This window comes from Piliocolobus tephrosceles, chromosome 19, assembly GCF_002776525.5.
Source record: "Piliocolobus tephrosceles isolate RC106 chromosome 19, ASM277652v3, whole genome shotgun sequence".
Classification (NCBI taxonomy): Eukaryota; Metazoa; Chordata; class Mammalia; order Primates; family Cercopithecidae; genus Piliocolobus; species Piliocolobus tephrosceles.
The window spans coordinates 5,312,394-5,338,863 of record NC_045452.1 but is presented as its reverse complement, the minus strand read 5'-3'; the positions used below and the strand labels follow the sequence as shown (position 1 = coordinate 5,338,863).

General features: G+C 49.8%; 1 protein-coding gene and 1 long non-coding RNA gene across 2 annotated transcripts; both read right to left on the bottom strand.

The window, feature by feature from the left end:
* LOC111522024 lies at positions 1 to 5,466 on the bottom strand. Its single transcript, XR_002725132.2, has 4 exons — positions 5,407 to 5,466; positions 3,361 to 3,508; positions 3,152 to 3,266; positions 1 to 54 (listed from the first exon to the last, which is right to left on the bottom strand). It is a non-coding gene; the product is annotated as an uncharacterized LOC111522024 (long non-coding RNA).
* Positions 5,467 to 26,422, bottom strand: LOC111522019 (immunoglobulin lambda-like polypeptide 1). Its single transcript, XM_023185736.2, has 4 exons — positions 26,010 to 26,422; positions 25,774 to 25,828; positions 6,363 to 6,673; positions 5,467 to 5,528 (listed from the first exon to the last, which is right to left on the bottom strand). Exons 1-3 carry the CDS (start codon positions 26,349 to 26,351, stop codon positions 6,375 to 6,377), a joined length of 696 nt encoding a protein of 231 aa, XP_023041504.1. The 5' UTR covers positions 26,352 to 26,422; the 3' UTR covers positions 5,467 to 5,528; positions 6,363 to 6,374.
* Between the last annotated feature and the right edge of the window lie 48 nt (positions 26,423 to 26,470).

The following is a 26,470-nucleotide window of genomic DNA, read 5'->3' as shown; positions in this document are numbered from 1 at the left end:
GCACCATTGCACTCCAGCCTGGGTGACAAAGGTGAAATTATCTGAAAAACAAAACTAAACAAAACAAAAAAACAAAAGAAAGAAAACCCCGGTTACTAAAGTCAGTTCCACCAGCATTTCTGTTTTTCTAAGCCTGACAGCTTTCATTTGTTCACTAAATGTAGTTATACACAAATTTTTGACTGCTTTTATAACTAAATGCTTCTCTCCTGTCTTACAAGTGTTAGACCTTGTCTGCAACTTGACCATAGCTACGCCCAGGGCCCTGGTCCCACTCTCAATAGAGAGTCATGGCTGTGTATCCTGAATGAAAGCCTGGGACACATCACACTTTCCCCTCCTGGTCTATAAAATAGGAACTGAACACATCCTTCCCAGCTCTGTAATGCTACGACTTACCAACTCCCTTTTCTTCCTGTTTCTTCTTTCCATGGCAGGGGTACTCAGATATTTCTTTTATTATTTATTTTTTGAGATGGAGTGTTGCTCTATCCACCAGGCTAGAGTGCAGTGGCATGAGCTCGGCTCACTGCAACCTCCACCTCCCAGGTTCAAGCGATTCTCCAGCACCAGCCTCTCGAGTAGCTGGGACTGCAGGTGCACGCCATCACATCTGGCTCATTTTTGTATTTTCAGTAGAGATGAGGGTTTCACCATGTTGGTCAGGCTAGTCTTGATCTCCTGACCTCAGATGACCCGCCCGCCTCGGCCTCCCAAAGTGCTGGGATTATAGGCATGAGCCACCACCTCTGGCCTCAGATATTTCTTTCACTAACAAATCATAAAGTTTTATTTTCTTATACAAAATTGAGAACCCCACAGTGGGGTACCATTGTCCTCATAGGATAAAGATGAATAGTCAACAGCTGGCAAGTATTATGTACATGACTGTTTCAACTGTGGCATACTCATTTAACCCTCAGAAACAGTCCCATTTTACACATTTTGGAAAAGTCAAGTAACTTCCCCAAGGTCCCACAACCGCTCAGTGAGTTCAGGCAGATGAGCAAACAAAGGCTTAGTTCAGTTATCTGAGGCTACACTGCTGGACAGTGGATGAATCTGGAATACAAAGGCTCATTCACTGTCCAGCAGATTTAAGTAGAGTTTAAATTTTATTCTGGAAGCATGAGAGTCACTGAACTACACAGAGGTGAGGAGTCTCTATCAGATGTGTTTGCAGTGAGGTCTCTCTGCACAATAGAGTAGGACTGATGGAAGCAATGGGACCAATTAAGAGACATTATGTTGGGAGGCCAAGGTGGCTGGATCATTTGAGGTCAGGAGTTCGAGACCAGCCTGTCCAACATGGTGAAACCCCATCTCTACTAAAAATACAAAAATTAGCCTGGCGTGGTGGCAGGTGCCTGTAGTCCCATCTGCTCGAGAGGCTAAGGCAGGAGAATCACTTGAACCCAGGAGGTGGATGTTGCAGTGAGCCAAGATCACGACATTGAACTTCAGCCTGGGCAACAGGGAGAGATTCTGTCTCAAAAAAAAAAAGAGAGAGATTATGTTCATCTAGGAGAACAGATAAGGCTAAAGGCAGTGGAAATGACTGAAGTGGATGGAAAAGTTTTGTGATCATTTGGGAGACAGAATAGGAAGCGTTAGCTGATTAGATGAGGAAGAACAGGGGAAGTAAAAGGAAAAACACGCTGCTAAGGCTCTAGTTGGAAGGACTGGGTAAATAACAGCGACTTTCTCCTACACAGAGAATGTAGGAAGAGGAAGCGGTATGGGGAATAAGATAGTTTTCAGCTGGGCACAATGACTTAGGCCTGTAATCCCAGCACTTTGGGAGGCTGAGCTGGGTGGATTATGAGGTCAGGAGTTCGAGACCAGCCTGGCCAACATGGTGAAACCCCATCTGTACTAAAATTATAAAAACTTAGCTGGGCGCAATGACGGGCGCCTGTAATCCCAGCTACTTGGGAGATTGATGCAGAAAAATCACTTAAACCTGGGGGGTGGAGTTTGCAGTGAGCAAGATCATGCCACTGCACTCCAGCCGGGCAAAAGCACGAGATTCCATCTCAAAAAAAAAAAAAAAAAAAGATAGTTTTGGACTCTTATGTATTGCATTGAAATGGAGTTCTCTGGTAGAAAGTTGGATAGAAACTTCTATAGGCTAAGTCCATTCTGTGACATCACAACTCATGTTTTAAAAAATACACACACACCATTTATGAAATTTCCTAAAATTTACATACTAAATTTTAGTTATTATTTTCTTATGACAATCTATTAGTTACTACTTTCTTAGCGTAACTTTGAATTTACGATCATCGTGAATGAGGTGTCATGTAAAATAAAGCTGTTATATAAAAACAACATTTAAATTTTATTGTCTGTCATCAGAGCACATAAAAAACAATTGAAGCCATGGGTATGGCAGGGATTGCTTTAAAAAGTTGTGCCTCATAAGGGGAGTTGGAAAGAAAGGAGACTTGGGGGCCAGGCGTTGTGGCTCTTGCCTGTAATCCCAATGCTTTGGGAAGACTAAGTGGGCAGATCACTTGAGGTCTGGAGGAGTTCGAGACCAGCCTGGCCAACATGGCAAAACCCCGTCTCTACTAAAAATACAAAAATAAGCCAGGCTTGGTGGTGGGCACTTGTAATCCAAGCTATTTGGGAGGCTGAGGCAGGAGAATTACTTGAACCGAGAAGACGGATGTTGCAGTGAGCCGAGATGGTGCCACTGTACTGCAGCCTGGGTGACAGAGCAAGACTCTGTCTAAAACAAAAAAAAGAAAAGAAAAAAAGAGGCCAGGCACAGTGGCTTAAGCCTGTAATCCCAGCACTTTGGGAGGCCGAGACCAGCGGATGACGAGGTCAGGAGATTGAGACCATCCTGGCAAACATGGTGAAACCCCAACTCTACTAAAAAAATACAAAAAACTAGCTGGGCATGGTGGCGGGCCCCTGTAGTCCCAGCTACTCAGGAGGCTGAGGCAGGAGAATGGCATAAAGCTGGGAGGCGGAGCTTGCAGTGAGCTGAGATCCGGCCACTGCACTCCAGCCTGGGCGACAGAGCAAGACTCCATCTCAAAAAAAAAAAAAAGAAAAAAAGAAAGAAGACTTGGGGAATAGGGAGATTTAAGTGGCATTAAGTAAAGCCTGCAAATGTGAGCAGTGAGAGTTGAGGTACCTGAGTGTTCAGAAATGGCTGATGGGGTGAGTCTCATCCAATGGAGATGGCGCCTGCTTCTCATTTCTCTAATGGCCGTACTTAGCACAGTACCTGGTCAACAGGGACTCAATACCTAAAACCCCAATGAACACAGTAAAATTCAGCCAGTTCAAAAATATGTCCATACCCACCAGCTTCCCTCGTGGAGTTTTACTTCTTCCACCTACTGTAATGTTTTGAAGTTCATCCCTCCTGTGGCCTGTATCCATAGTTTCTTTTCTTTGTATAACTGAGCAGCACTCCACTGCATGCACAGACCACGTGGGTCTATCCATTCTCTAGCTGACGGGCACTTGGGTTGTTTCCAGTTGTTGCCTGTAGTGAATGAGGTTGCTGAGAACATTTATGTACACTTCGTTTTGGAACACATGCTTTCATTTCTTCTGGATAAATTCATAGGGCTGGAATTGCTAAGTCAAATGCCTAGTTTATGCTTAATTTCTTTTTTTGCCTTTCTTATTCATAGAAAATATTATACTGATACATAATATTGGACATTTCTATGAGGCGCATGTGCTGTTTGGTTCCGTGCATCCAATATGTCATCATCAAGTCAGGATATTTGGGGTATGGCCTTGAGTATTTATCATTTCTATGTGTTGAGTATATTTCAAGTTCTCTCTTGTAGCTATTTTGAAATATACATTATTGCTAACCATAGCCACCCTACTCTGCTATACAACATTAGAACACACTCCTTGCATCTAACTGTAAGTGTGTATTCATTGACCAGCCTCTCTGCACTCCTTTTATACCCGAAGGAGAGGGGAAGGAGGGAAAGGAGCTGTGGGTGGCTGAATTAGGGCCCAGGGATGGCTGTGTCCCAGTCCCGGGACCTGTCCATGTGCTGTGTTGTGTGGCCACAGGGACTTTACAGATGTGAGGATGTGAAGGAGCCTGAGGTGGAAGATGATCCTGGGTTATCTGGGTGGGTCCAAGGTGGGGTCTTTATAAGGGAAAGAAGGAGGCAGGAGGGTCAGAGTGAGAGCAGGTGTAGGGCTGGAGAAAAAGAAAAGGAGAGAAAGAGGGAGGGTGAGAGAAGACAGTGAGGGGTAGGGAGAGAGAGAGAAGAGTGGGAGAGAGATTTGAAGATGCTGAGCTGTGGCTTTGAAGTAGGAGGAGGGGGACAGGAGCCCAGGGTGTCCTCTAAAAGCTGGAAAAATCCTGGAAATGGATTCTCCAGAGAGCCCTCAAAAGGAGCCTGGCTGGGCTGGCACCCTGATTTTAGCACTCTAGGATTCATTTTGGACGTCTGACTCCAGACCAGCAGCAGCCACAGGAAAGTCAAACAGGAGTCATGGGACAGACTCCCTAGGATGCCCCGAGAGTCCCTCCCTGGCCCCACCCACAGAAACACAGGCCTGACCACTGCTGGTGCCCCCACCCCTCTAACACCCTGCTCAGCAGGAACCATGCAGGAAGGGCTGGGTGTGGCTGGGCCATGCTCTCTCCCATCACACCTTCTCAGTGAGCAGCTGGAGCCCCAGACCCAGGGGGCCTCCCAGAGAAATTCCCAACACAGGACCTGGTTTTCCACCTGAGGCTCAGGATCCAATGGAGAAGTGTTCCCCAAAAATGATGCTTCCTCCAAAGATGGCCAGTGACTTTCTGTGCCAAACATCTGAGAAAATCTCCATGTCCTAGGGCTGCCAGGCAGTCACCTGTGCATATGTCAGAGCCCAAATCCCATCAATAGTAAGGCCTTGGGTAAAACACATCCCCACTGGCCAGGCGTGGTGGCTCAAGCCTGTAATCCCAGCACTTTGGGAGGCTGAGATGGGCGGATCACGAGGTCAGGAGATCGAGACCATCCTGGCTAACATGGTGAAACCCCCTCTCTACTAAAAAATACAAAAAACTAGCCGGGTGAGGTGGCGGGTGCCTGTAGTCCCAGCTACACGGGAGGCTGAGGCAGGAGAATGGCGTAAAACCCAGAGGCAGAGCTTGCAGTGAGCTGAGATCCGGCCACTGCACTCCAGCCTGGGCGACAGAGCGAGACTCCATCTCAAAACAAACAAACAAACAAACAAACAAACACATCCCCACTTTTAATTATCATGAAGCTGCCTGGCCTCAGCATTGAAGACACCAACTTCCCTCGAGCAAAGACTTGTTTAATCTCTTAGAAATGATGGGGCACACCAGCCTGAACAACATGGTGAAACCCTGTCTCTAATAAAAATACAAAAATTAGCCAGGCATTGTGGCACTACCTGTAATCCCAGCTACTCAGGAGGCTGAGGCAGGAGAATCGGTTGAACCCGGGAGGCAGAGGTTATAGCGAGTTGAGATCACGCCATTGCACTCCAGCCTGGGCGACAGAGCGAGACTCCATCTGAAAGAAAAAAAAAAGGAAAGAAAGAAATGATGGAGCCATCACCCCTCTTGCACTGGTTCCTGGGGAGCTCAGAGCCTATCTTTTGCAAGTGTCCTGAGCCTCTTGCAGGCCTTTCATGTGTTTCCTTCCTGGCATCCTCCTATTTTTCTCACACCTCTGAATCTGCTGTCAGGTGAAAAATCGAGGTGGGCCCAAAATTTAAGAGCTCATGAATTTCACGGTGTTGGAGTGTCCTGGACAGTCCAGCCCTCGGGGGTGGGGAGTTGGGCAGAGAGGAAGGAGGGCATTCCAGGAGCCAGGGCCAGAAGCAGAGGGGCTCCAGGCCCAGCGTAGGATTTCCAGGCTGAGGAAAGAGAGGCCGTGGGTGGGTAGAGGATCCAGACCAGGACAGGGAAAGAGGGTGTATCTGGAGGTTCAGCTAGAAATAGCTCCCTCCAGAAAGTAGACAGTGAGTTGGCGGTTGAGCTGCAAGGAAGAAGGGGAGATGGGAGAATGGAGGGACTGGTGTTCAGTGAGCCGACTCCTCCTATCCTGGCCTATTTCCCCAGGGGACACACCTGGGAGACTGTGATCCTCCCCTCCAGGCTGCTTTCCCACTGGTGCCAGGATTCCCCCAACGCCACACTGAGAACCCAGGAGAAGTATCAAATTATATGAGATAAGAAATGAAGAGAGGGGACAGGATTTCTGGTTGACAAAGAGGATATTTATTGAGGATTTACTGGGTACAGGGAGAAGGGCTGGATGGCTTGGGATGCAGAGAGATCCCTCCCCTGGGATCCTGCAGCTCCAGGCCCCTGTGGGTGGGGTGAGGGTTGGGAACCTACGAACATTCTGCAGGGGTCACGTCTTAACCACGGTGCTCCCTTCATGGGTGACCTGGCAGCTGTAGCTTCTGCGGGACCTCCACTGCTCGGGCGTCAGGCTCAGGTAGCTGCTGGCCGCGTACTTGTTGTTGCTCTGTTTGGAGGGCGTGGTCCTCTCCACGCCCTGGGTGATGGGGGTACCATCTGCCTTCCAGGTCACCGTCAAGATTCCCGGATAGAAGTCACTCATGAGACACACCAGCGTGGCCTTGTTGGCTTGGAGCTCCTCAGAGGACGACGGGAACAGAGTGACCGAGGGGTTGTCCTTGGGCTGACCTGTGTGGACAGAGGAGGGGGTGAGATACGGCAGAGGGAGAGTGGGGTGTGTGGAGCGCCTCTCTGTCTAGTCTCTGGGAGGGTTCATGGTGTGGCCGTCTGCTCCACCCAGGGCCTCTCCCTCCCACCTCATTCCCCTCTTTTCCCCTGGAGCCCTCTGGAGAGCAGACAGTCTAGGGGCCTTCTCAAGTCACCTTTCCCAGGTGTCCTGGTCCAGCTCTTTCCTCTGCAGTCTCAGTTTCCCCATGTGTACCCAGGGCAGGCTGTGCTCCCTCCTTCCAAATAAAAATATTTGGCCTGGCACAGTGATTCATGCCTGCAACTTCAGCACTTTGGGAGGCCGAGGCTGGTGGATCACCTGAGATCAGGAGTTCAAGACCAGCCTGGCCAACATGATGAAACCCCGTTTCCACTAACCATACAAAAATTAGCCAGGCATGGTGGCGGGTGCCTGTAATCGCAACTACTCAGGAGACTGAGGCAAGAGAATCTCTTGAACCCAGGAGGCGGAGGGTGTGCGCCTGTAATCCCAGTTACTGGGGAGGCTGAGGCACGAGAATTGCTTGTCAAAGAGACACAGGTTGTAGTGAGCTGAGATCTCACCACTGCACTCCAGCTTGTGTGACAGAATGAGTTTTTTTTTTTTTTTTGAGACCATCAGTGCTATTTTATCTTCAGTGTTTTATGAGTAAACATCTATAATTGTTTATTGCACTAAGTTTATTATTTTTATTTTATTAAACTTTAGGTTCATGAGGCACATGTGCAGGTGTGTTCCATGAGTACACTGCAAAATGCTAAGGTTTGGGCTTCTAGTGAACCCATCACCCAAACACTGACCATAGTACCCAACAGGTAGTTTTTCAACCTTTCCCCTCCTTTCCTCCCCACCTGTGGAGTTCCCAGTGTCTGTTATTTCCATCTTTATGTCCATTTGAACCCATTGTTTACCTATTTATTTATTTATTTATTTATTTATTTATTTATTTATTTGAGACAGTCTCGCCCCTTTGCCCCGGCTGGAGTGCAGTGGCGCCATCTTAGCTCACTGCAACCTCCCGCCCCCGGGTTCAAGAGATTGTCCTGCCTCAGCCTTCTGAGTAGCTGGGATTACAAGCACGTGTCATCACACCGTGAGAACTTTTGCATTTTTAGTAGAAATGGGGTTTCACGATGTTGGCCAGGCTGGTGTCAAATTCCTGGTCTTAAGTGATCCACCTGCTGTGCCCTCCCAAAGTGCTGCACCTGGCCCATTTTTAAATAGTAATTTTCTTTCATTTTATTTGCTAATAGTTTACAATAGAATTATATAATGCACTTTTTTTGGGGGGGGTGGGACAGGGTCTCACTCTGTCACTCAGGCTGGGGTGCAATGGCTCAATCACGCTTCCCTGCAGCGTCAAATTCCTGAGTTCAAGTGATCCTCCTACCTCAGCCTCCCGAGCAGCTGGGACTACAGGCACACACCACCATGCCCAGCTAATTTTTCTATTTTTTGTGGAGACAGGGTCTTGCTATGTTGCCCAGGCTGGTCTCAAACTCCTGAGCTCAAGCAATCTGCCCGCCTTGGTTTCCCAAAGTACTGGGATTACAGGCATAAACCACTGTCCCTGGCCTAATAATATAGAATCTTACTGAATGCTTCACAATATGATTTTAAAAAGTTGTATTTGAAATGTATTTAAATATGTAGTTTGATCTTTTGAAAAACATATGAATTCCTAACAGATTATAAAATACTAGTTGTGCCTAGGACGTGGAGGTTGCAATGAGCAGAGATCACGCCACTGCACTCCAGCCTGGGTGACAGAGCAAGACTCCAACTCAAAAAAAAAAAAAAAAAAAAAAAAAAACTAGTTGTGTTAGGGTTCAAACCAGAGAAGCAGAACCAGTAGGATACACAGATTTAGATATACATAAACATATAGGGACACACATCTGCATAGATAGATTTATTAATAAAAGGTTGGCTTCTGGCTAGGCACAGTGGCTCACACCTGTCAGGAGTTTGAGACCAGCCTGGCCAACATGATGAAACTCTGTCTCTACTAAAAATACAAAAATTATCCAGACGTGGTGGTGCATGTCTGTAGCTCCAGCAACTTGGGAGGCTGAGGCAGGAGAATCGCTTGAACCCGGGAGGCGGAGGTTGCAGTGAGCCAAGATTGTGCCACTGCACTCCAGCCTGGATGACAAAGCTAGACTCCGTCTCTAACAAACAAACAAACAAACAAACAAACAAGCTATATAGAGACATACATCTACACAGACAGGTGTACTGGTAAAAGCTTGGCTTCTACATTTGTGGGGTTGGCTAAGCAAGCCCAGAGTCCACAGGACTGGCCGTCAGGAAACGACAATCACCGGCGGGCTGGAGCCGCACAGGGAGGGCCAAAGCTTGCTTTTCACAGGCACTCAGGAAGGAAGATCCAGAGGGAAGGGAGCACAATTGTGGACTCGGCTGCTATTTGACGTCTGTGCTCCAGTAAGTCCTAAGCCCTCTCTTTTTTAAAAAAACATATAAACTTTTTGGCTGAGTGTGGTGGCACGTGCTTATAGTCTCAGCTGCTCAGGAGGTTGAGGCAGGAGAATTGCTTAAGCCCAGGAGTTAGAATCCAGCCTGAGCAGCATAACAAGACCTTGGTTCTAAAAAAGATTTTAAAAATAGGCCAGGCACGGTGGCTCACGCCTGTAATCTCAGCACTTTGGGAGGCCAAGGTGGGTGGATCATGAGGTCAGGAGATCAAGATCATCCTGGCTAACACGGTGAAACTCTGTCTCTACTAAAAATACAAAAAATTAGCCAGGTGTGGTGGAGGATGCCTGTAGTCCCAGCTACTTGGGAGGCTGAGGCAGAAGCATGGTGTGAACCCAGGAGGTGGACCTTGCAGTGAGCCGTGATCGCGCCACTGCACTCCAGCCTGGGCGACAGAGCAAGATTCCATCTCAAAAAAAAAAAAAAAGTCCAGGCAGGGTGGCTCACGCCTGTATTCCCAGCACCTTGGAGGCCAAGACGGGTGGACCACTTGAAGCCAGTTCAAGACCAGTCTGACCAACATGGTGAAACTCCATCCCTACTAAAAATACAAAAATCACCCGGGCGTGGTGGTGCATGCCTGTAATCCCAGCAGCTTGGTAGGCTGAGGTGGAAGAATTGCTTGAACCTGGGAGGCAGAGGTTGCAGTGAGCCAAGATCGTGCCACTGCACTCCAGCCTGGGTGACAGAGCGAGACCCTGTCTCAAAAAAATAAATAAGGAAGATTTTAAAAATAAAACACTTCTAATTTTTTAATTACTTTTTTCTTTAGCAGCACATTGAGAAGTTGAGTACATTTTTAATTTTGAAAGTTTTAGAATTACAGACAAATTGCCAAGACAGCAGAGAGTTCACACATACCCTTGTACCTGGCTTCCTTCTTATGAACATCTTAAATTAGTATGGTAAATTGCTACAGGTAAAAACCTGGCTGGGCATGGTACCTCAAGCCTATGATCCCAGCACTTTGGGAGGCCAAAGTGGGAGGATTACTTGAGTCTTGGAGTTCAAGACTAGCCTGGGCAATATAGTGAGACCATGTTTCAGTTAAAAAAACATTTAAGGCCAGGCATGGTGGCTCACGCCTATGATCCCAGCACTTTGGGAGGCCAAGGCAGGCCGATCACCTGAGGTTGGGAGTTCAAGACCAGCCTGACCAACATGGAGAAACCTCATCTCTATTAAAAATACAAAATTAGCCAGATGTGGTGGCACATGCCTGTAATCCCAGCTACTCAGGAGGCTGATGCAGGAGAATCGCTTGAAACCAGGAGACAGAGGTTGCAGTGAGCCGAGATCTCATCACTGCACTCCAGCCTGGGCATCAAGAGCAAAACTCCATCTCAAAAAAAAATTTTTTTTTAATGAAAAAAATTTTGGAGAGATGGAGTCTTGCTCTGTTGACCAGATGGGAGCACAGTAGCACAGTCACAGCTCACTGCAGCCTCAAACTCCAGGGCTCAAGCAATTCTCCCTCCTCAGCCTTCTTAGCAGCTGGGACTGTAAGTGTATACCACCATGCTAACTAAAAAAAAAAACTTAGAAAGATGTGGTCTCGCTATGTTGCCCAGGCTAGTCTCTAACACCTGACCTCAGGATCTCCCCACCTTAGCCTCCCAAAGTGCTAGGATGTAAGCCACCATGCCCAGCCCCAATAAACCAATACTGATACACTGTTACTAAGGTTCAACTTGATTCCGATTTCTTTACTATTTCCCCTAATGTCCTTTTCCTGTGCCAGGATCTCATCCAGAGGACCATACTATGTTTAGTTCTTAAGTCTCCTCAGGATTGCTGGAGTGCAGTGACTCCATCTCGGCTCACTGCAACCTCCGATCACTGAGTTCAAGCGATTCTCCTGCCTCAGTGTCCCAAGTTGCTGGGATTACAGGCACCTGCCACCGTGCCCGGCTTATTTGTTTGTTTTTGTGTGTGTTTTTGTTTTGTTTTGTTTTGAGAAGGAATCTCCCTCTGTTGCCCAGGCTGGAGTGCAGTGGGGCAATTTTGGCTCACTGTAACCTCTGCCTCCTGGGTTCAAACGATTCTCCTGTCTCAGCCTCCCAAGTAGCTGGGATTACAGGTGTGTGCCACCACACACTGCACTGCTTTTTTTTTTTTTTTTTTTTTTTTCTGGCCGGGGGTATGGAGTTTGAGATGGGGTTTCACCAGGCTGGTCTCAAAACTCCTGGCCTCAGGTCATCCACCCACCTCAGCCTCCCAAAGTGCTGGCATTACAGGTGTGAGCCATCCGCCCAGCTTGGCTAGTTTTTTTGTTTTGTTTTGTTTTTTTTAAATGCAGTAGCTGGGGTCTTGCTATGCTGTCCAGGCCTCCCAAAGTGCTAGGATTACAGGTATGAGCCACCGCTCCACTTCTGGCCTAGGAGGTCACTGTGATACCCTGTTTGAAGGGGATGGGGCCTGGACAGGGCAGAGGCTGTGATGGGAGCCCCCTCTTCCCTTCCCATCTATGACTCTCACTGCCCTTGCCCAGTTTTCTCCAATTCCAGTTTTTAAAATTTTTTTTAATTTCTTAGAGACAGGGTCTCACTCTGTTGTCCAGGCTGGAATACAGTGGTGTGATCATAGCTCACTGCAGCCTCCATTCCTAGGCGCAAGTGATCCTCTCACCTCAGCCTTACAAGCAGTTGAGATTATGTGCATGGGCCACCACGTTGTGCTAGTTATTTATTATTGGGTAGAGACAGGGTCTCCTGTTGCCCAGGCTTGTCTTGAACTCCTGGCCTCAAGCATCCTCACACTTTGCCCTTCCAAAGTACTGGGATTACAGGTGACCCGGCTCTGCCTCTCCAGTCCCTGACCGTCCCCACAGGCCAGCCCCAGAAAGCCCAGCAACCAAGGAGCCAGGCTAGGACAGGAAACATGCAGCAGCCTCCTCTCACACCCATTTTATTTGGGGGCAGGCGCAAGAGGACCTAGGCCTGAAGAGGGGCGGAGGGGCTAGAGACACCTGATCATTCCAGCTCCGTCCCATGTGTGGCTTCCCTGAGGTTTCACCAATGATCACAGAATGACGGTGCTAATGCTCAAAGTGGCCCCGGGCAAGGTGGAGAGGGGAGGCCAGGAAAGCAGTGGGGCTCTAGGGGTTGTATCTTCAGGTGGCACTCATTGGCTGTGTAGATGTCCTCATCATTGGGGTTGAGTTTGAAGGTGCCCTGGGCCCACTCCTCAGCCACCTATAGCAGGTAGCAGCAATGCCAGGGGGTCAGGTGAGCAGGCATCAGCAGCCGAGAGCCCCTGCCCCGGTCCCACCCTATCCCTGATGACTGACTGTCCCTGTCCAGGAGCTGAGTCCTGGAAGTGCACCCTGGGAGGGGGCATCTCGGGCCCAGCACACCTTTACCCATGAGCCATGTGGGCCACAGAGGTCATTAAAGGAGCGAGGAGGTCATCAAGGCACACAGTTAAACAGCACTTGTGTATATAATTAGTTCAACGTAAAACCATCCATCTTGGCCTTGGTAAGAAGCCCTGCCGGGCCACTCTGGCCAGGAGAGCAGAACAATTAGTCTCGCTTCCACCCTCCAGAACAGCACCTCTTGCAGAGAGTCCTCGGGAAACTCACCACGTCTGATGGCAGCAGGGGCATCGGATCATTCTAACTGGGAAGACAAGGAGGCTGAGACCTTCCCAGAGTTACCCTGGGAGTGAGCACGGCCACGTGGCTGAACACCAAGACAGAGCCAGGCTGGAGTGCAGTGAGTGGCGCGACCTTGGCTCACTGCAACCTCCGCCTCCTGGGTTCATGAGATTCTCCTGCCTCAGCATCCCGAGTAGCTGGGATTACAGACACGCACCACCATACCCGCTTAATTTTTGGATCATTAGTAGAGAGGAGTTTGACCATCTTGCCCAGGCTGGTCTTGAATTTCTGACTTCAGATGATCCTCCCGCCTCGGCCTCTGAGAGTGTTGGTATTACAGGCATGAGCCACTGAGTCTGGGCTTGAAGTTGGGGTCTTTCCCACCACATGGCACCACCCCAAGGAGATGGTGGCAGGGCCTGAGGCACCCCTGGGACCAGAGCCAAGCTTCTGGAACCTTTCCTGCCACTGAACAAGGGCCAGGTGCCATCCTAATTGATGACACAACCCTCTGGGGTAGGCATCAATACAATTCCACTATGCAGAAGGGGAAACTGAGGCACAGGGAGGCATGCAGCCTGCCCTTACCTGGGGTGGGAGAGCCAGGGCTGCAGCCCAGCAGTCTGAAGTCAGAACCCATGCTCTTTACCGCTGTTCCACCAGGGCCTCTGGTCTTGGCTCTGGTGTCCTGAACTTCTGCTGCAGGGGCAGGCAAAGAGGCACTGATGGTCTTCAACAAGCCTAAGTGCCCTGCAACTCTCTCCCTCACAGCTTGGAGTCAGACTAAGATCCCAATTCCTACTGCTCCCTTGGCTTTGAAGAGCACCCTGACAACCCCCATTGTCCCTGGCCTTCTAGGAGGTCACTGAGTGACCCCTTACTCCCAGGAGCCAATGGCAGAGAGATGGTACGTAGCATCTATGTTTTGTTCTTATTTTTGAGACAGAGTCTCACTCTGTCACCCAGGCTGGAGCGCAGTGGCACGATCTTGGCTCACTACAACCTCCACGTCCCAGGTTCAAGCCTGATTCTCCTGCCTCAGCCTCCCAAGTAGCTGGAATTACAGGTATGCGCCACCACACCTGGCTGAGCTTTGTATTTTTAGTAGAGATGGGGTTTCACCATGTTGGCCAGACTGATCTAGAACTCCTGCCCTCAGATGATCCACACACCTCAGCCTCCCAAAGTGCTACGATTACAGGCATGAGCCACTGAGCCCAGCCCATTTTGTCATTTAAAAATCTTTTTTTTAATTCTTTTTTAGAGACAGGGTCTCATTCTGTTACCCAGGCTGGAGTGCAGAGATACCATCATAGTTCACTGCCGCCTCAAACTCCTGGGCTCAACCAATCCTCCTGTCTCAACCTCCCCAGTAGTTGGGACAAGCATGTGCAGTAGTTGGGACAAGCATGTGCCACCACACCTAGACATTTCTGAAACATTTTGTAGGGCTGGGTGCAATGGCTCACACCTGTAATCCCAGCACTTTGGGAGGCCGAGACAGGTGGATCACGAGGTCGGGAGATCAAGACCATGCTGGCCAACATGGTAAAATCCTGTCTCTACTAAAAACACAAAAATTAGCTAGCCATGGTGGCGCTCACCTGTAGTCCCAGCTACTCAGGAGGCTTGACGGGAGAACCACTTGAACCCGGGAGGCAGAGGTTGCAGTGAGCCAAGATAGTGCCACTGCACTCCAGCCTGGGTGACAGAGCAAGACTCTGTCTCAGAAAAAAAAAAAAAAAAAAAATTGTAGGAAATATGTTGAGACAGGATCTATGTTGCCCAGGCTGGTCTTGAACTCCTGGGCTCAAGCAATCCTACAGCTTCTGAAAGTGCTGGAATTATAGGCATGAGCCAAGGGGTCAGCTATATCTATGTTTTGAAAGCAGGCAGAGGCCAGGGAACGGGACAGATCGGGGAGGGGTACAGAGTACCTGGGAAGCAGCCCTAGTGCCCAGGACTGGGATGAGGTGGGGGTGGAGGTGGGCACATCACTTCACTGATGTCCTTTTTGTGGATGCGACTCTACAATGGCTAATGGGGACATATGTCCTCCTCTGTCCCCCTGCAATGCCCCAGACCTCTGTTAACCACCTAGCCTGGGGCCTATTATAAAAACCCAGGGTTGGGAAGCCCAGGTGGGTGGATCCCTTGATGTCAGGAGTTTGAGACCAGTCCGGCCAACATGGGGAAACCCCGTATCTACTGAAAATACAAAAATTAGCCAGGCGCAGTGGCGGGCAGCTGTAGTCCCAGCTACTTGAAAGTCTGAAGCGGGCGATTCACTTGAACCCTGGAGGAGGAGGTTGCATTGAACAGAGATGGTGCCACTGCACTCCAGCCTGGGGGACACAGCAAGACTCCTTCTTTTTTTTTTTTTTTGAGACAGAGTCTCGCTCTGTCGCCCAGGCTGGAGTGCAGTGGCCGGATCTCAGCTCACTGCAAGCTCTGCCTCCCGGGCCATTCTCCTGCCTCAGCCTCCCGAGTAGCTGGGACTACAGACGTCCGCCACCTCGCCCGGCTAGTATTTTGTATTTTTAGTAGAGACGGGGTTTCACCGTGTTAGCCAGGATGTTCTTGATCTCCTGACCTCGTGATCCGCCCGTCTTGGCCTCCCAAAGTGCTGGGATTACAGGCTTGAGCCACCACGCCTGGCCAAGACTCCTTCTTAAAAATAATACAGTACCTGTGATAACCTTATTTTGAGCATTCAATCAGATAAAACATTTGCAAATTGCATACATAATATGCATAATACATATTCCTGGTGCTCAGGAAGGAATTGGGAAATGCCAGCGGTAACTAAGGGAGGGCTCGCAGGGGATAGGACAGGCTTTAGCTCCACTCCTAGTTCCTATGTGCACCCCAGAGACCTCTACCATGCTCTAGCCCTGAGCTGTGAGCTGACCCCTCCATGCCCAACAGCCCCAGCTGCCAAAGGACTCTGCCCTGCAGAGAGCCTCTGCCCCCACCCCATCTTTTGAACTGGTCCTGCTCATTACCCCCCAGCTGCCCCACCAAGCCTAGATCTCCCGCAAAGCACCAGGTGGGGCGCTGGATCTGATCACTAGGGCCAGCCAGTCAGAATTGGAGGCAGCCTGCCCCTCAGCTGGGAGCCTGGCACCACCTCCCCCAGCAGGCTCCCGGACTACCCTGCCTGGGTTGTGAGTAATAAAAACAACTGCTTAATACATGGGACTGCAGCCAAACCAATCAGTACCAACCTAGAGGAAGGCCTGGGGCAGGCTGAGGTCACCTGGAGTGCTTGGCTGGTCTGACGGCAGACCACTCTGCTCTAGGACCAAGCGCCTATCCTTACTGGCAGGCATAATAGGATCCTATGGGGAGATCAAAGTGAGGTGCCTCCCCTTGGGCACTGAGAGGGAGGCCCAGTGTGGTAGCAGAAGGTGCTACTCCGAGCCAGGACATATCTGGGCCAGAATGGTCTCTTCAGGGCCAGGGGAGGGGCACTGAGCTGCACTGGGTTGAATGAGCAACAGTCAAGGTCGAATGTACACGGGAAATATCAATTTTGGTTTTGGGGTTTTTGTTTGTTTTGTTTTGTTTTGTTTTGTTTTGTTTTTTGAGATGGAGTCTGGCTGTCGCTCAGGCTGGAGTGCAATGGCACAATCTTCACTCACTACAACCTCCACCTCCCAGGTTCAAGTGATTCTCCTGCCTCAACCTCCCTAGTAGTTGGTATTACAAGCGCTTGCCAACACACCAGGATAATTTTTCTATTTTTAGTAGAGATGCAGTTTCACCATGTTGGCCAGGCTGGTCTCAAACTTCTGACCTCGTGATCTGCCCACCTCGGCCTCCCAAAGGTGCTGGAATTACAGGAATGAGCCACTGCACCCAGCCCGTCTGGCCCTTTTTTTTTTTTTTTTTCTTTTCTTTTCTTTTGAGATGAAGTTTTGCTCTTGTGGCCCAGGCTGGAGTGCCATGGCACGATCTTGGCTCACTGTAACCTTCACGCACCGGGTTCAAGTGATTCTCCTGCCTCAGCCTACCTAGTAGCTGGGATTACAGGCACCTGCCACCACCCCCAGCCAATTTTTATATTTTTAGTAGAGACGGGGTTTTACCACGTTGGCCAGGCTGGTGTGGAACTCCTGACCTCAGGTGATCCGCCTGCCTCGGCCTTCCAAAGTGCTGAAGTTACAGATGTGAGTCACTCCTCCCGGCCCCTTGCCTGGTCCAATTTTTTTTTTTTTTTTTTTTTTTTGACATATTACAGGATTGTGGCAACCCTGTGTTGAGCTAGTGTATTTGTGCCATTTTTCCAAGGGCACATGCTCACTTCCTGTCTTGGTTCAACATTCCGGTAATTCTTACTGCATTTCAGTAATTCTCATTGCCTCCCAAATTGCTGGAATTACAGGCCTGAGCCACTGCACCTGGCGGTTAATTTTTTTTTTTGTTTTGTTTTTGAGATGAGATGGAGTCTGGCTCTGTCTCCAGGATAGAATGCAGTGACACGATCTCAGCCCACTGCAACCTCTGCCTCCCGGGTTGAAGCGATTCTTCTACCTCAGCCTCCCCAGTAGCTGGGACTACAGGTGTGAGCCGGCAGTTTCTTTGTCCTCCTCCTCCTCTTCCTCATCTGTTTCTTTTTCCCCCTCCTCTTCCTCACAGGCATGAGCCACCTCACCTGGCCTGGCTGTTTCTTGCTCCTCCTCCATTTCTTTTTCCTCCTCCTCCTCCTCCTCACAAGCATCAGCCACCTTGCTGGTCCTGGCTGTTTCTTTTTCCTCCTCACTTTCTTTTTCTTTCTCCTCCTCCTCCTCCTCCTCTATTTCTTTTTCCTCCTCCCCCTCCCCTGTATCTTTTTCTTTCTCCTCCTCCTCCTCACAGGCATGAGCCACCTCGCCCCTGCCTGGCTATTTGTTTCTTTCTCCTCCTTCTGTTTATTTTTCCTCCTCTTCCTCCTTTCTTTTTCTTCCTCCTCCTCCTCCTCACAGGCATGAGACCTGGCACCGGCCTAGCTGTTTCTTTCTCCTCTTCCACATCCTCCTCCACCTCCACCTCCCCCTCCTCCACCTCCTCCTCCACCTCCTCCATCTCCACCTCCTCCATCTCCACCTCCTCCTCCTCCACCTCCTCCTTCTCTACCTTCTCCTCCTCCTCCACCTCCTCCTTCTCTACCTCCACCTCCTCCTCCACCTCCTCCACCTCCTCCTTCTCCTCCACCTCCTTCTCCTCCTCCTCCACCTCCTTCTCCTCCACCTCCACCTCCTTCTCCTCCTTCTCCACCTCCTCCAACACCTCCACCTCCTCCAATACCTCCACCTCCTTCTCCTCCAACACCTCCTCCTCAATCATCTCCTCCTCCCCCACCTCCACCTCCTCCCCCTCCACCTCCTTCTCCTCCCCCTCCACCTCCTCCTCCTCCAACACCTCCTCCTCAACCACCTCCTCCTGCTCCACCTCCTCCTCCAACTCCTCCTCCAACTCCTTCTCCTCCATTTTTTTCCTCCTCCTCCTCCGTTTCTTTTTCCTCCTCCTTTTCTTTTTCCTCTTCCGTTTCTTTTTCCTCCTCCTCCGTTTCTTTTTCCTCCTCCATTTCTTTTTCCTCCTCCTCCGTTTCTTTTTATCCTCCTCCATTTCTTTTTCCTGCTCCTCAATTTCTTGCTCCTCCTCCTCCGTTTCTTTTTCCTCCTCGTGCTCCTCCATTTCTTTTTCCTCCTCCTCCTCCACCTCCTCCAACTCCTCCTCCTCCATCTCTTTTTCCTCCACCTCCTCCGTTTCTTTTTGCTTCTCCTCCTCCTCCATTTCTTTTTCTCCTCCTCCATTTTTTCCCCCTCTTCCTCCTCCTCACAGGCACGAGCCACCACGGCTGGCCTGGCTGTTTCCCTTTCCTCCTCCTTTCCTCTTCCTCTCCTCCTCCACCTCTCAAATTGCTGGGATTACAGGCATGAGCCACCACTCCTAGCTGTTTCTTCTTTTTCCTCCTCTTCCTCCTCTATTTTATTTTATTTTATTTTATTTTTGATGTAGAGTCTTGCTCTGTTGCCCACACTGGAGTGCAGTGGTACAATCTTGGCTCACTGCAACCTTCACCTCCTGGGTCCAAGCAATTCTGCCTCAGCCTCCCAAGTATCTAGGATTACAGGCGGCAGCCACCATGCCCAGCCAATTTTTGATTCTTTAGTAGAGACAGGATATCACCATGTTGGCCAGGCTGGTCTTGAACTCCTGACCTCATGATCCACCCTCCTCGGCCTCCCAAAGTGCTGGGATTACAAGTGTGAGCCACTGCTCCCGGCCAGATTTTTTTTTTAATAGAGATGGGGTGTTGCTATATTGACTAGGCTGGTCTCGAACTCCTGGCCTGAAGTGATCCTCTCATCTCTGCCTCTCAAAGTGCTAGGATGACAGGTGTGAGGCACCATGCTCAGCCCATATGTAAATAAATACAAGTGTTTATATCTTTGTCTACAGAGATGTCACTTGATATTTTGTTACTTTAATATTTTAATATCAATATCATGACAACAATTATCAAATACAACATCCAATTAGAATAACAGGCATTTCTGATCTCCTACCTCAGCTGCCCTCTTGTATGGTTTTTGAGGTTAAAGGTTTTTGTTTTTGGGTTTTGTTCTTTTTTTGACAAGACCTAAAAATAATCTCTGAATTCTGAGTGTCTTCAAAGACTCCCTCCCCTTTGCATAAATACTTTCATAGACAGTTGTTTTATTACTTAAAATAAACTTTATTTAAGTATAGTTTGCATACAATACAATGCACTTATTTTAAGTGTATAGGTTTTTTTGAGACAGGGTCTCGCTTTAACCGTACAGTTTGATGAGGCTTAGCAAATGGATATATCTGAATACCCACTGCCACTATCAAGATATAAAACTTTCTGCTGGGTGCAGCGGCTCATGCCTGTAGTCCCAACTTTGGGAGGCTGAACTGGGAGAATTGCTTGAGGCCAGGACTTCCAGGACAGCCTCAGCAACATAGGAGATACCTGGCTACAATTTTTTTTTAAAAATTAGCCAGGCATAGTGGCATGCACCTGTGGTCCCAGCTTCTTAGGAGGCTGAGGCAGGAGGATCACTTGAGCCAGGAGTTGGAGGCAGCAGTGAGCTATCACCATAATACTGCACTCCAGCCTGGGCGACAGAGCAAGATGCTGTCACAAAAAAAAAAAAAAAAAAAAAAAAAAAAATTAAGGCCAGGTGCAATGGCTCACACCTGTATTCCCAACACTTTGAGAAGGCAAGGTGGGAGCATTGCTTGACCCCAGGAGTTCCAGACCAGCCTGGGCAATATAGTTATATATCATCTCTACAAAGAATATTTAAAAATTTAGCCAAGCATGTTGGCAAAGGCCTGTGGTCCCAGCTACGTGGGAGGCTGAGGTGGAAGGATCATCTAGACTCAGGTCAGGAAGGCTGTTGTGAGTTGAGGCAGCACCACTGCACTCCAGCCTGAGCAACACAGTGAGAACCTGTCTCAAAACAAAAACAAATCAACAAAAAAGAACTTTCCCTAGGTTTGTGCGGTGGCTCATGCCTGTACTCCCAGCACTTTGGGAGGCCAAGGCAGGCTGATCACCTGAGGTCAGGAGTTCAAGACCAGCCTGTACTACATGGTGAAACCCTGTCTCTACTAAAAATATAAAAATCAGTTCGGTGTCATGGTGCATTCCTGTAATCCCAGCTATTCAGGAGGCTGAGGCAGGAGAATTGGTTGAACCTGGGAGGCAGAGGTTGTAGTGAGCCGAAATTGAGCCACTGCACTCCAGCCTGGGTGATAAAGTGAGACCCTGTCTCAAAAAAAAAAAAAAAAAAAAAAAAAACTTTCTCATTACTCCAGGGAGTTCCCTCTGACCCCTCCCAGTCAATCCACCTTCCAACCCTGATCCAGGCAACCACTGATCTGCTCTGTGTCACTATGGATTAGATCTGGTGTTTCCAGAATTTCACATCAATAGAATTATATGGGATGCTCTTTTGGGTCTAGCTTCTTCCACACAGCATGTTTTTGAGATTCATCCATTTTCTGCATGTTTTAGTATCTTGTTCCCAAGTATCACTTTTAGCAACAGGAAACAGAACAAATTTTGTGAGTATATCAGTTACACACCTTATTCAGGCAAGAATCTTTGAATCAATTTTATGACATGAAATGGTGTCTACCACTTTGCAGCTGCTGAAAAAAAGAGACACATCCTCGAGTGCAATGGGACAATCTTGGCTCACCACAACCTCCACCTCCTGGATTCAAGCGATTCTCCTGCCACAGCCTCCTGAGTAGCTGGGACTACAGGTGTGCGCCACCATGCCTGCTGGATAATTTTTGTATTTCTAGTAGAGACAGGGTTTCACCATGTTGACCAGGCTGATCTCATATTCCTGATCTCAGGTGATCCACCCACCTCAGCCTCTCAGAGTGCTGGGATTACAGGCGTGAGTCACCACACCTGGCCTCTCTTTCTTGTTTCCCTGAAATTCCTTTTCTCTCACAACATTATCAAGCTCAGTGTCAATTTTCCATAAGCTGCAAAAAAAAAAAAAAAAAAAAAAAAAGGCCAAGGAGCTCAAAACCTAACATATGAAAAGGGAAAAGGCAAGAAGGGAATTTTAAAGAGGAAGAATGAGGGGCATATAATGTGTTTCTTGGTTCTACCTGATATAAATTTCTAACTGTAGCCTGGGCAGCATAGCAAGATCCCATCTCTACAAAAAAATACAAAAACCAGCCAGGAGTGCTGGTACACACCTGTGGTCCCAGCTACTTAAGAGGCTGAGGCACAAGGATCTTGAGCCCAAATTGAGGCTGCAGTAAGCCGAGATCACATCACTGCACTCCAGCCTGGGTGCCAGAGTGAGACTCTGTCTCAAAATAAAAAGAAAAAAGAAAGAAAGAAATTACTTTGTTTATTTCTCTGAATGCCTGTGGTCTGCAATTCTCCTGCCTCCGATCACCCAAGTAGCTGGGACTACAGGTGTCTGCCACCACGCCCAGCTAATTTTTCTGTATTTTTAGTAGAGATGGCGGTTTCTCCATGTAGGTCAGGCTGGTCTCGAACTCCTGACCTCAGGTGATCCACCCGCCTCGGCATCACAAAGTGCTGGGATTACAGGTGTCAGCTACCGCGACCAGCCGAAAGTTTCCATTTCTAGCAAGTTCCTGGGCGATAATTATCATGGCCAAGAATGACAGTCTGAGAACAACTGCTCTGGAAGATTTTATCTGTGACCCAGAGCTTTGACCCTTTTGGGGATTTGGTGTCACGTCCTCACTGCTGGAGTTTGCTTCTTTAGTTAACAAAATCTGTCATTGCTCCCAAATCACTGGTAGGGCTTATTCATTCTTCCTTGAGTTGAGCTTCTTTATCTTGTTGTTATTAAAATGTAAGTTTCAAACATTTCGTTTTTCTTTTAGGGGCAGGGTCTTGCTTTTACCCAGGCTGGAGTGCAGTGGTGCCACCACAGCTCACTGCAGCCTCCTGCTGCTGGGCTCAAGCGATCCTCCTGCATCAGACTTCCAAGTAGCTGGGACTATAGGCACACACCACTACAACCGGCTAGTTTTTTTTGCTTGTTTTTTAGATAGAGTCCTGCTCTGTCGCCCAGGCTGGAGTGCAGCAGCACCCTCTCAGCTCACGGCAACCTCCACCTGCCAGGTTTAAGCGATTTTCCTGCCTCAGCCTCCCGAGTAGCTGCATTATAAGCATGCACCACCACACCTGGCTAATTTTTGTATTTTTATTAGAGATGGGGTTTCACCATGTTGGCCAGGCTGGTCTCAAACTCCTGGCATCAAGTGATCCACTTGCCTCAGCCTCCCACAGTGCTGGGATTACAGGTGTGAGCCACCACACCCGGCTTGGCTTATTTCTTTTATTTTTTAATGTGGTAGCTGGGGTCTTGCTATGTTGCCCAGGTTGGTTTTGAACTGAACACCTGGCTTCAAGCGATCCTCCCACCTTGGCCTCCCAAAGTGTTGGGATTACATGTGTAAACCACTGTACTTGGCCTCTAATTTCAGACCTCTCTTGTCAGGAGTTTGGTGAGATTTATGTAGGAGAGGTCTCTGTTACCATGGGCTCTCCACTAACCACTTGCTGTGTGCCCAGCCTAGCCTCAGGGCCTTCTACAGGCTTGGTGTGGCCATGCCTCCCTTGACTGCAGCACAGGGCAGGTCCCCTCCAGGCCCTACTACATCCCAGTCACCCTCCCCTCAAGGTCAGTGTGGGGGAATTTATCTGTACATCACTCTCTAGGGTGGAGTAGGTGTCGGTTTTGCAGGAAGCTAACCCAGTGCCTGGCATCACATACTAGCTGGGTGACTGACTTTATCAGTCCATACACCATGCCCATTAGGAGGGCATAGGTCACCCTTGCAGCGCTGGTACAGGCCTCAGCCAAGTAATACCCCGTGATGGTGCCAGAACGGTCCAGGAAAAGGTAGGTTCAGCAAGGGGTGAATGAGGGCAGGGGGAGCCGAGGGGACGCTGGGAAGGAAGGGAGATGGACAGCGACTGACAGGTCCACCCATGCCCATCAGGTCCCACCAGTCCTGCCAATGACACCCAAGGCAGGAGGTCATTTTCCCCCACCCCCACAAGGAGACAGAGACTCACAATGTTGCCCAGGCGGGTCTTGAACTCCTAGCCTCAAGCAATCCTGGCTTAGCCTCCTGAGTAGCTGGGATTATAGGCATGCACCATCACGCCATGCTTTTTTCTTTCGTTTTTTAGGAGATCACTGTGGTTTGGCCGGGCGCGGTGGCTCAAGCCTGTAATCCCAGCACTTTGGGAGGCCAAGGTGGGAGGATCACGAGGTCAGGAGATTGAGACCATCCTGGCTAACACGGTGAAACCCCGTCTCTACTAAAAATACAAAAAATTAGCCGGGTGTGGTGGCGGGCACCTGTAGTCCCAGCTACTCGGAGGCTGAAGCGGGAGAATGGCATGAACCTGGGAGGCGGAGCTTGCAGTGAGCCAAGATCGCGCCACTGCACTCCAGCCTGGGCGACATGGCGAGACTCTGTCTCAAAAAAAAAAAAAAAAGGAGATCACTGTGGTTTTATTGTTGTTGTTTTGTTTTGTTTTTTAGAACAGTCTCACTCCGTCACCCAGGCTGGAGTGCAGTGGCGCAATCTCAGCTCAGTGCAACCTCCACCTCCTAGATTCAAGCGATTCTCCTGCTTCAGCATCCCGAGTAGCTGGGAATACAGGTATGCCCCACCACGCCCGGCTAATTTTTCTATTTTTAGTAGAGATGGAGTTTCACCATGTTGGCCAGGCTGGGCTCAAACTCCTGACCTTAGGTGGTCCGCCCACCTTGGCATACCAAAGTGCTGGGATTACAGGCGTAACCCACCATGCCTGGCGGGTTTTTTTGTTTGTTTTTTGTTTTTTGTGTTTTGAGATTGCCTGGGCTGGAGTGCAGTAGTGAGATCATGCACACTGCAGTCTCAAACTCCTGGGCTCAAATGATCCTCCTGCCTCTGCCTCTAGTTGTACACAACCACACCTGGGTAATTTTCCTTTTTTTTTTTTTTTTTTTTTGAGATGGAGTCTTGCTCTGTTGCCCAGGCTGGAGTGCAGTGGTGCCATCTCAGCTCACTGCAAGTTCTGCCTCCCAGGTTCATGCCATTCTCCTGCCTCAGCCTCCTGAGTAGCTGGGACTACAGGCACCCACCACCATGCTAATTTTATTGTATTTTTAGTAGAGATGGGGTTTCACCGTGTTAGCCAGGATAGTCTTGATCTCCTGACCTCGTGATCTGCCCACCTCGGCCTCCCAAAGTGCTGGAATTACAGGCGTGAGCCACCGCACCCAGCCTCAGATATTTTTGTAGAGACAGGGTCTCACTATGTTGCCCAGGCTGACCTGGAATTCCTGGGTTTCAGCAATCTTCCTGCCTCAGCCTCCCAAAGCAGAAATCAGTACTGTTGTGATTAGCTACCATTGACTGAGCACCTACTGTTGCTCAGTCCTGTGCTAGGGATTCGATGTATGTTATTACAGCCTTCTATGAAGTGGGCAATATCACAATATCACGCCTATTTCACAAATGAGGAAAGAGGTTCAGAGGGCTCAAGTTACTGGTACAGAAACCAAGTCTGTTTGGCTCCAAAGTCCAGGCCCTGCCCCCCTGCCCTCTCCCATGACCCAGAAGCTTAAAGGGCACTGAAAAAGAGGAAATTAATTGCTAGGTAATGAGGGCCAGAAGGTGCTGGAACCCACAGCTCCTGCTTCCTGGAGTTCCCTTCATCAAGCATCAAACAGCTGCTTTAACCTGAAGGGTCCAAAGCAATGGCCTCATAATCTAGTGCTTTTCAGAGGGAGGCCGACACCTATTATTACCCCCCACTGCCAGATAAATCAACTGAGGCCCAAGGAAGGAAACCTGTGCCTGGGACTCCGGCATCTCAGTGGTCCGGAAGAGAAGCCAGGAGTCGCTGATCCTAAGGAACAGCGTCCAGTGAGACGGGAAGGGATCAGGCACAGGGGTTGCTGGAGCCACGGGGCGACCTCCCCTTTTTCCTGGCTCTTTCCACATGCCACAGTCAAGAACAAGAACACTTTAGGGGCTGAGACTTATTCTACAAACACGGACAATTGCTGTAGCAGAAAGGGTGTGGTACGGGATGGGACCTGACAGGACACGTGGGAAGAAGGAATGAAGAGGTGGGGGGCTGAAGGCGTGGGAGCAGTTTTCCTGGCCAGGCAGGCATCACTGTGAGGTCAGCGGAGAGCCACTCTACCCCTAGTAGCGTGGGTTGGTGGGTTTGCCATAAGGGCTGCCTGGGGACACTGATTAGTCCCGGTAAAGGTGACTGCTGAGCTCCAGAAGATGCGCCTGGGAGTGTTTGGGGCGAAGGCTTCCTGAAAGGGGATTCCCAGCAGGGTGGCCCGAGGCAGGTCTGGCGCCCCCAACCTCTCGTTTCGAGGCTGGGAGGACTGGCGTCCCCGAGGTCCCACTCACCTCCGAGGCCATGTTGGGCGGTTCCTCGTCGTCCGGAAGCTTGGGTCCTCCAGGTCTGGAAGACAAGAGTTGACTGACGACCTCCTCGGCCAGCAAGGTCCCCGGGCCGGGCCGACTACGAGCTCAGGGCATTGCGCTTGGCCGAGGGCAGCCCTTAGTGACGCGGACGTGAGCGCGCGCCACGGTTCTCGCTGTCCTCCGCGCCCGTCCCGCCCGTCCGGCCGCGGCGCACTCACCTCCGCCAGGCCGCGCGGACGTGTCGCGCTCGCCACTGGCCTGAGCTTTTCCGGCCTGGACGGCATCAGCTGGCGCCCGGCCCTGTCTCCGCCCCTGGCGGCAGCCGTGCCAATAGGAGGCCGCCGGGCGGGTGGGCGTTGCCTCTGTCCTCCAATCCTGGCTGTGGGCGGGGACACCTCCGGCTGAGCTGTAGGCTGGCGGTCCCGGGACTGCGAAGCCGGCGGGGAAAGGGACAGGGGTACCCCGGCAGGGAAGGGGACGGAGCTGGGGTTGGGAAGGGTGGTGCCTCGGCGTTCGCGCTGTGGCCAGCAGACATGCAGGGGAGTGGAGACTCGGGCCATGGGTAGAGGCTATGACATCAGGCCTGGGCCTGGCGGGTTCACAAGATACATGAGGTGAAATGGCATGTTCGCTCATTCATTCATTCATTCATTCATTCATTCATTCATTCATTCATTCA